Source organism: Staurois parvus, unplaced genomic scaffold (genome assembly GCF_062004578.1).
Source record: "Staurois parvus isolate SC_StPar_1 unplaced genomic scaffold, SC_StPar_1.0 ptg000191l, whole genome shotgun sequence".
Lineage (NCBI taxonomy): Eukaryota > Metazoa > Chordata > Amphibia > Anura > Ranidae > Staurois > Staurois parvus.
The window spans coordinates 1,576,746-1,587,154 of NW_028317987.1; the positions used below are offsets into that span (position 1 = coordinate 1,576,746).

Sequence of the window (10,409 nt, forward strand, 5' to 3'; positions counted from 1 at the left end):
TATCATCAACTCCTCCCCCTGAAGGGGTTCATCTACGTATTACCTCCTCTGCCGCCAGATCCAGGAATGTCTCCTCTCTACTTCCTTATTCATGTAACTTCCTGTCTTTGCCTGACCTCACCTCCTGTCTGTACCTGACATCACTTCCTGTCTGTACCTGACATCACTTCCTGTCTGTCTTCCATAGAGACTTCCTGTGTGGGTAGAAGTGAGATCCCCACCTTGTGGAGCTCAGAGGAACTGCAGCCCCGAGAAGCGTCTGGTAGTGTGACCCCAGCTTGTGCTGGGTGTGTATGGACTGTAGATCCTTATAGAGGGGTCACCTCCACTCCCACCAAGGGGGCCAGAAATATATGACTGCCTAGTCCAGCCTTTAGCAGCCATTTTTCTTCCAAAGGTTTCTAGGGGTTCCATGAAAAATTAGGGGTTTTGATTTACATGTAAAATCTATTTTTTGGAGTACATCATGGGACTAGTGATGGGCTGAACACCCCCCTATTCGGTTTGCAGTAGAACATTTGAACCTAAAGAAAGTTTGACTGTGAACTTCAAACCCAGGGTTTCACTCAGCGGTACCGTACCACATAGGGTTGCCACCTGTGTGGGTTGTGAATGATGGGTGCGGGTTGTGAATGACGTGTCTGGGTTGCGAATGATGTGTCTCAGTTGTGAATGATGTGTCTCAGTTGTGAATGACGTGTGCGGGTTGTGAATGATGTGTCTAGGTTGTGAATGATGTGTCTGGGTTGTGAATGACGTGTGCGGGTTGTGAATGACGTGTGCGGGTTGTGAATGAAGTGTGCGGGTTGTGAATGACGTGTGCGGGTTGTGAATGACGTGTGCGGGTTTTGAATGACGTGTCCGGGTTGTGAATGACGTGTCTGGGTTGTGAATGACGTGTGCGGGTTGTGAATGACGTGTGCGGGTTTTGAATGACGTGTCCGGGTTGTGAATGACGTGTCTGGGTTGTGAATGACGTGTGCGGGTTGTGAATGACGTGTGCGGGTTTTGAATGACGTGTCCAAGTTGTGAATGACGTGTCCGGGTTGTGAATGACGTGTCTGGGTTGTGAATGACGTGTGCGGGTTGTGAATGATGTGTGCGGGTTTTGAATGACGTGTCCAAGTTGTGAATGACGTGTCCGGGTTGTGAATGACGTGTGTGTTCTGTTAGTTGATCCTGCTCAGATGCTCACACACAGTAGATAGTAGCAGACATTTATTAGGTGCTCCTAGCTGCCATTAAACATGTGTCCCCTTCTAGAACTACAACCAAAGAGAGTCAATAACACAGTTGTACCAGTATCTAAGTAGTGAGACCCCTAGAGGCCATACACAGCATATAACATATTGCTACATCCTTTCTCTTTTAAATAAAAGAACAATGAAATATAACAAACACAAAATGGTGAAGTAGAACATAGCTATAAGTTAGATATAATCCTTGAGGTGAGCCGGCTTTCTGATTGTTCTGCCAGCTCGCGTAACATATGAGGTTTCTTCACAGAAATCTTGGTGTTCTTCTGATTCTGGCAGTCTATTTTCTGGGACTGTCTCTCTCTGCCTAGAGACCTCCCTATGCTCCTCAGCAGTCCCTGTTTCTTTGTTGCTGGTATTCATAGTCTCATCGCTTTGAGTGTCCATATACTGTTCCCAGGGCCCTGTATCATCTCCTTCTTGTGTTTTTCTCAGATGTCTCCGATTTCTCCTCCATCTTCTTCCTTCCTCTGTTATAATTTCATAGGACCGTGGTCCCAATTTCTGTACAACCTTCGCTTTTTTCCAGTGTTTGTCATATTTGCCTATTGGCTGAATCCATACATTTTCATTGCTCTGGAGAACAGGCAGATCTTTTGCAGATTTATTATAATAGAAAGCTTGCCTATCTTGATTCTTCGTTAGTTTGGCTTTAACATTGCCCACAAGCTTTGGCTTTAGTAGTTGACCTGCAGTTGGTAGGAGAGTCCTTGTACGTCTACTCATAGGCCGCTGTGCTGGACTGGTGTCTAGGCCTTGTGTGGGTGTGTTTCTGTGGTCCAGTATAGACAGGTATATCTCTGTACCTGCCTGTTTTGCCTTTTGCAGGAGTCTTTTGGCTGTTTTTAATGCTGACTCGGCTTTACCATTACTCTGTGGATATCCAGGAGATGATGTCTGGTGCTCAAATTCCCACCTCTCCCTGAATTTTTTGAATTCTTCCGATGTAAATTGAGCGGCGTTGTCAGAGAACACAATATCCGGAATGCCATATCTGGCAAAATGGGCCTTGAGTTTTTTAATTACTGTTTTGGCCCTTGTGTCCTGTAAGTAGTCTATCTCCCAGAAGTTGGAAAAATAGTCCACAGTTACCAGATATTCCTTGTCGTTCCACGTGAACAGATCTGTTCCTACTTTTGACCATGGTCTGTTTGGAATTGGATGTGGTTGCAATGTCTCTTTCGGTTGCTTATCATTGCACGATGCACATATTTCACACTGTGCTATAAAGTTTTTTATGTGGTCATTCATTCCAGGCCAATAAACATATTCTCGTGCACGACGTAGACATCCTTCTACACCTAAGTGAGTCGAGTGCAATCTTTCTATAATGTCTCTTCTAAGTGATTGTGGTATGACAGCTCTTTCTCCTTTAAAGATGATTCCATGCTGCACAGAGAGTTCATCTCTTATGTGAAAAAATGGAGAAACCTCCATTGGAGCATGCTGCTTGTGTTTTGGCCATCCCTTCAAGATGACAGTCTTTAGGATCTGTAGAGTTTTATCTTCCGCTGTGCCGGTTTGTATTTGTTTCAGTCAGTCTTTTGAGACAGACAGATATTCACACATATTGATGCTTTCAATGTCTTTTTCTTCTTCATTTGTGATGGGTAAGTAAGCTCTGCTTAGGGCATCTGCAATCAGTAAATCCTTCCCTGGACAGTAACAAATGTTAAAATCCTATTTCTGAAGCCTTAACAGCATACGCTGCAGTCTTTTTGGGGCATTCAGTAGTGGCTTCTTTGTAATACTTTCTAAAGGCTTGTGATCTGAATGCCCCACCACTTGTGGACCGTAGGTGTACTGGTGAAATTTCTCTAACCCAAATACTACGGCTAGTAGTTCCTTCTCGATTTGAGCATATCCTTGCTCTGTTAGAGTTAACGCTCTGCTTGCATATGTGATTGGCTGTTTATCCTGCATTAGTGTGGCTCCAAGGCCGGTTTCTGAGGCATCACATTGTACTACCACTGCTTGATCTGGATCAAAATATTTTAGCGTTGCTGCGTCTGCAATAGCATTTTTCACTGACTGAAAAGCAGTTTCATGGCTTTCTGTCCATTCCCAGAGTACGTCTTTGTGAGTTAGCTGTCTCAGTGGCTCACACATGTCTGATAAATGCTTGCAAAATTTGGAAAGATAATTCACCATGCCCAGGAATCGTTGTACTCCACGTATATCTGTAGGTGTCGGCATGTCCTGTATCGCCCTCACCTTCTCTGGATCGACTTTAACACCATTTGAGGTAAGATGTCCAATATATGGTACTTCTGTCATTTTTAGTTTGAATTTTTCCAGGTTCAGTTTGATTTATTTTTTTCTACATCTGTCTAAGAATTGTATCATCTTTTTATCGTGATCCTTTGTTGCGGATTCTAGATCATCACCTTCCCCAACTATTAGTATATCGTCTGCTATTATTTTTACTCCAGACAGTCCTTCCAAAGCTTGCATCAATTTTTGTTGGAACACTTCTGGAGCCGGGCTTACTCCCATTGGCATTCTAAGCCACTTATAGCGTCCAAATGGGGAAGAAAATGCTGTTAATAAACTTGATTCTTTATCCAGTTCCACGTGCCAGAACCCATTTTTCACATCACATACCGAAAATATTTTAGCCTTTGATAGATCTGGTAGAATATCTTCTATTGTTGGCATTGGATAGTGATTTCTTTTAAGGGCCTTGTTCAGTGGCTTAGGATCAATGCATATTCTTAACTTGCCTGATGGTTTTTTCACTATCACCAAACTGCTGATCCAGTCTGTGCTTTCCTGTACTGGTGCTATCATACCTCTGCTGTGCAAATCCTGCAGTGCTTTCCTGTACTGGTGCTATCATACCTCTGCTGTGCAGATCCTGCAGTGCTTTCCTGTACTGGTGCTATCATACCTCTGCTGTGCAGATCCTGCAGTGCTTTCCTGTACTGGTGCTATCATACCTCTGCTGTGCAGATCCTGCAGTGCTTTCCTGTACTGGTGCTATCATACCTCTGCTGTGCAAATCCTGCAGTTCCTCTTTAAGCGGTTGCATTAAGGCTACAGGCACTCTTCTTGTAGGCAGTCTGGTAGCCTGTATTGTGTGATCAATTTCTAGTTTGTATTTACCTTCCAGGCACCCATCACCTTCAAATAAATCAGCATACTCTGTTTTTATGTGGTGAAAATCCAAAATGTATTCTGCCTTTTGTGTAGGATTTTGAGTATTGTCAGAAACTTCCAGAGCCATGATGTTATGGGACTGCACCTTTATTAAGTCCATAGCCTGAACTGCTTTAACTCCCAGCAAAGGAATGTGATCGTCCTCTGTGCTGTCCTCGTCTGTGTCCTGGGTCACTGTGTGGACTTGTCTGTACTGTTTGCTGGTTTTGAATCTGCACACAGCTGAAAAGTGGTTCATCTTGCCACAAGTCCTGCAGGACTCCCCATACGCTGGACATTTCTCTTTGTCTCTTTCATGTCTTTTGCCACAGTATTTACACTGGACTGAGCTCACAGGGAGCCTGGACCTTGCTCTGCCTTTCACAGATACTGCATGTACTGAGGCATCACTGGTGCCCTCCATCATCTTCAGCCTGTCTTTAGTCAGCTCTGCAGCCCTGCAGATTTGTATACATTTCTCCAGCGCCAGCTCTTCCTCCCTCAGTAATCTTTCTCTGAGGTGAGAGTCTCTGATGCCACACACTATCCTGTCTCGGATAAGGGAGTCCCTGATGTCCCCAAATCCACAGGTTGCAGCCAGTCTCCTCAGCTCTGTCACATATCTGTCCACACTGTCCCCAATCTCCTTATTCCTTGAGAAGAACTTGTATCTCTCCACCGTCTCATTCTTTTTGGGGTCACAGTGCTTATCAAATGCTTGCAGTATGTCTGTCAGTGCCATGCCGTCTGTGAACAGGGTCTCGGCTAGTTCTCTGCCTTTTTCCCCAATCAAGTAATAAAACAGCTTTACTTCCCTCTGCTCATCTCTGGGTGCCACTGTCAGGTCCACATACAGAGTAAACTCTTCCTTCCAGTGTCTCCATGTCTGTGAGAGATTGGAAGAAGTGACATCCAGTCTCTGAGGGGGTTTCAGGCCACTCTCCATAGTGCAGTCTGATAGGGACTCTGTACTTACAGTTGCTGATTCTCTGTACAGTTCCAGTGTCACACAATCTGTATTTGTAGACAGAAGACTTGCTATTCAGAGGTTCAGTGCCCAGCTGCCACCATGTTCTGTTAGTGGATCCTGCTCAGATGCTCACACACTGTAGTTAACAGGAGACATTTATTAGGTGCTCCTAGCTGCCATTATACATGTGTCTGCCCTAGAACTACAACCAAAGAGAGGCAATAACACAGTTGTACCAGTATCTAAGTAGTGAGACCCCTAGAGGCCATACACAGCATATAACATATTGCTACATACATGATTGGGAGCGCTGGACTGGAATGACGTTTTCTAAAAGAGGAAACTTTTAAACCTAAGACTTGGGAACACCTCTGGTATGATCATCGTAAATAGATGACATGCCCAAATGAAGGAGAGGCTTGGAGTATATGGCTGTTAGAGTCAATGAGTAGGGAGGCAGGGAATGTTTGTAATATGGAATCTAAAGAGAAATCATTCCAAACAACACTTGAAAGTAGATGTATGAAGGAACAGTCACAAAAGTCTAATCCCCAGAATTGTGGCAATGATGAACAAGGGGACAATGAGCAACCCTCAGGACTGGGGCCTTATTGTCTTGGAAATTCGCTTTAACGAATTTCTCCTTACCGTGAGTACTCGCAGTTGGATGCGCAGAAATCCCCCATAAAGCTGTGTGAATTTCGCTTACCACGACTGCAGCCAAACTACACGATTCCTGCCCATCCAAATACTTTGGTCCTGTTGATTTGTAGGTGATGGAGCTCCGTTACCCTAGAATGATCACACGACACTCTAAGGCTGGTTGCAATCCACATAAGGGGCCCGCTTTAGACCCAGCTCTCAGTTTTTATTAAAAATACACACATGCCCCCCACATGAATAAAGTCAAACCCCTCCCACCGAACAATGCAATGGGGATTGCCTATACAGAAGATGTACATTCCAATTGGAGCATAGCCTTTCCTATTATCTATCACTGGTCCTCCCCCATGAACCTTCTGAGGTCAGCAGACTTCCTCCCCTTCCCCCCTATGAGCCATCTGAGGTCATATTTCCTGTCCTACTAGCTTCTATTGGTATGTAAAATTCTCTGCACAAGCACTCCCTAAAAATATCAGTCTGTACCTGGATGGGCCCGATACGATCTTTATTAAAACACATCCATCCCAGATACAGTTCAGATTAGTAATGGGTTGTAAGATATGCACAAGCCTACACGTGGAGTTCACACCGCTTGCGCATTGCGTTATGAAGCCCACGTGGTACCATGCTGCTGATATGTGGATACAGGCCCACGGTCTACTGACAGCAGCATTCGCATGGAATGCCGTGGTGGTATACACGCCGGTCTATAAGCGCAGATCTGCCATCTCATCCATTACCAAGCCGAGTACTGTAATACATACATTGTACATGCGCATGGCCCAATTGCAGCCTTCAGAGCTTTAATTAAGCCACACGAGAGACATATGAATAACACGAATATATGACACATTTAAAGTTCGACCAACAATACAAAATTTCCATGACATTCCCTCCTGTTTTATCATATTCTCCTCGTGTCCCTTCTTGATCTTCTTCAGCTTGATGGGTGTAGTCTCAAACTTCAAAGAGTTCCTGTAGTTGTCCCTGAGAATAAAGCTCCACGGGGTACCTGAAACAACAAGACCCGACGCAGACTCGACGCAAACAGGCTTGATTGAAGCGATGATCCTCAAGAGCGTTGGAACCTTCACTACAGGAAGGCTCTTGCAAAAACCACAAACAGACTTGTGGTATGAATAAAGCTTGTGATCCCACGGTGGTCTGGGGAGATCCAGCAACAGATTCTCAAATTGCCCCTGCAGACGGGGCCACACAAGGCTGGTCTCGTCCCAGACAGTTTTCCAAATCGCAGACACAAACCATGATGAGGCTTGAAGCTTGCTTGAAGGTCTTGGAGAATGTGGTCTTCAGAGAGATAAATTAGAGGGAAGCCAGGACGTAATCTGTAGAGAAGGTGGTTGGTTGGTGAGGTCTTCCTCCGATCAGTGGTTGGAGTGGGATCCCAGGAGCGGGCATGGAGATGTGGTCGTCTGCCCGAGCTTGGTTTACACGGTCGATGAGGCAACAGGAACATCTCACCGCGGCATATAAAAGGCAGATGAAAAAGAGAAGCATCAGGATATACACTCCCACTTCCTTCAACCAAGATCCGATGGAGAACAGGAAATCTCCCAATCCTCCCAAACCCTTGAACGGATTCCAACCCTCACTAGCTATAGCTCTAGCTTTTCCCTGTAGTTCACTAACTTTGTCCATATGGGCCTGGACCTTGTCATCGGTGTCTTCTATCCAAGTACAACAATCCTCTCTGATGAACTCACAGAACCCCCCTTTGGCGGCTAAAAGATAATCAAGGGCCATCTTCTCCTGAAGCACTAAAATTCCCATCTGCCGTTGTTCTTGGGCAATTTCTCTGACAGCCTCTACGGTCTCGTTAAACATACTATCCACGATGACAGAAAAATTGTTCAGGCGCTTCATAAGTTCTATTCCCCATCCTGTCCATGAGGGGAACCAAGCCCATGCCTGGTCGCCCTCAGAGAACAGTTCCCTGCGAACTCTCCCTGCCATCCTTACCTTCTTGTGGACCATCAACTCTTCATGGTCCATCACTACATAGGATGCGGGGACTAGCTTTATGAGGGCACACAAACCTTTCGCGTTCTGGGGAAATGTTCTATAGGCTGCCGAACCACACAGAAAATAGTATGGACCTGTCAGAGCAGAACAGGAGGAGTTCCTCGTTCGGCCTCTGGCACTGAGCAACAGTTGCACAGACTGGGGGATTGCTCCCTCAGTCTGCACATCACATCCGTCCTTCCAACACACGTGGTCTGGTCGGTCAGTGTGGTTACTCAGAAGGGAAGTCTGGTTAGTCAGATTGACAGTTATACCTCCCTCACAGGTGGTAGTCCCAACAAACTTGTTACCTGTGCCAAAGCTGATGTTAAAGCACACCTGAGGGCTGCCTAGCTGTCCAGTTACCCATAATGGACTGACGAGGGTCCTACAGGAGCTAGAGCTAATATTGGTGCTGAAACTGATGTTACCTGACAAAAATGTGTCATTAAGTTCTACCGACAAATGTCTACGTGGGGGCTGACCAGGGGTCCCTTGCTTTTTCATGCCGACGCGGATGTCATATAGGGCATGAACAGCGGCCATTGCGGACATGTGATGACTGGGTGGGGGCTTAGAGCATACCCAACAGTTGGTTTTGTTGGCGGTTCTAGCTAAACGCAGGTGCATTTTAAATAAAAGGTTGGGGTATCTGCCGTCTTTTCCTCCGTTCACACACATGTATGACATACAAACAAAAAGAAAAAGGAAAATGACACCCCTCATTCTCTGGTGTAGCTGAAAAGCTTCTTGCAGTGGCTTGCGTGCACCCAGTTGTCTCGTCCCTTGAGTTTGAGTGAGGTAGGTGTCGTCAGCTGGACTTGGTATGGTCCGGTGAACCGTGGCTCGAGTCCGGTTCTTTGATGTTTCTTTAGGACGACCCAATCACCTGGCTCAATAGAAAGAACACCTGTTATTGATCGGGGAGCGATTCGCGAACCCGATGGTGTATCTTCTGCAGCTCCCGTTGCAGAGATTGCACATAACCTGTAAGCTGTGAATGCAAAGACGACAACTGTTGAGGAAAGTACAACCCTGTTTTGGGAGGTCCCCCAAACAACACCTCGTAGGGTGACAGCCCATGTGGTTGCCGAGGGGCATTCCGGATGGAATAGGGGGCAATGGGGAGACACTCAGGCCTAGGTTTTTGGGTATCGGAAGACGTTCAACCTTACCGCTACTCTCGGGGTGATATGGGGTGTGTCGCCGCTGACTCCAGTTCCACCAAAGAAATGCAGTCGTGTCCTTTGGAAGAGAGATTAGTAGTGGACAAAGAAGACATGTTAGCAGAAGAGGTGTTAGTATTGTTAGTCGTGTTGCAAAATTCAGCACTGTCATTTCTGTCCTCCCCCCCCTTCTCATCTTCCGACACAGGAAGAAGAGAAGCTGGGTTAAGAATAGTGCATCGTTTGATAGTGAGGTTAGTAGGGGTTAGGAGGGCTTTCCCCTGAGAGGGGTACCTTGCCTTGGATGTCCTGTTTTTGCAGGACCGTTCTTGCTGCACCGGTGTCAGTGAGGCAAGGGAGGGGATATTTTAATTCCTCTAGAAAAAGATGGATCTGGGCCGACACCGATTTGTCAACTTCCTATGAGAATTCATAGGAGTTACTTACCATGGTGGTCATAGGGGCGGAGGACTCATCAGGAATGAACTGCCACCGACCTTTAGGTAATTGGGGACAGCTCCTCCTCATGTGCCCCGTTTGGTGGCACTGGAAGCACCTGGGTGGGGGCCTATCCTTCCTGTGACCCAGATCCCTTGGTTTTTCGTGTGGGGTCTGGGACATAAGAACTTTGGCCTTGTCTTGTTTTCTTCTATCCATTTCCCTCTCTATTGCCGCAAGAGTGGAAAGGATAGCAGGGATAGACATCTCATTACATTCGGGTCGGGCCAGAACCAGCCTTTCCCGAATTTTAATATTGATGCCTTCCAAAAATTTGGCCCGCAACAGAATGTGCGTCGCGGTCACCTTTACCCCTTCAGTTGGAGCATCAGGTCCAACTTCCAGATCCGCATCCAGTGCCGTCTGCTTGAGACGGCGCCAGAAGCAGGCGCTTTCCTCATTAGGACCCTGGGTGAGCTTCATCATGTCCGTAGTAGAGGTAGCACCATACATTTCTGGAAGCTTTGCCTTTAGCTGTGTACAGAACTCTTTGTCCCCTGAAGTCATCTCCTCATGCGTGGTTATAGAGCACCCTGCAATCACTGTACTGGCCACTTCCATGCCCACCTTTGCCCGTAGGATCTGTGCACAATCTGACCCGCTCATACCATAGCTGAACTGGTTTTGTCCAAACATTCGAGCAAATCCTCTCGGATTGACTCGATAGTCCGGGAGCTCAGCCAGAATAATGCGGAT

General features: G+C 46.3%; 1 protein-coding gene across 1 annotated transcript; it reads right to left on the reverse strand.

Annotated features, from left to right (window-relative positions):
• Positions 1-5,994: 5,994 nt before the first annotated feature.
• LOC149461836 (endogenous murine leukemia virus Env polyprotein from Emv-2 locus-like) lies at positions 5,995-9,693 on the reverse strand. The gene is made up of 2 exons (XM_089677630.1): positions 9,225-9,693; positions 5,995-8,938 (listed from the first exon to the last, which is right to left on the reverse strand). Exon 2 carries the CDS (start codon positions 8,773-8,775, stop codon positions 7,351-7,353), a length of 1,425 nt encoding a protein of 474 aa, XP_089533756.1. The 5' UTR covers positions 8,776-8,938; positions 9,225-9,693; the 3' UTR covers positions 5,995-7,350.
• Between the last annotated feature and the right edge of the window lie 716 nt (positions 9,694-10,409).

Bases quoted from the DNA above. Each gene is read 5' to 3' on its own strand.
- LOC149461836 (XM_089677630.1), bottom strand. From the start codon at position 8,775: ATGAGGGGTGTCATTTTCCTTTTTCTTTTTGTTTGTATGTCATACATG.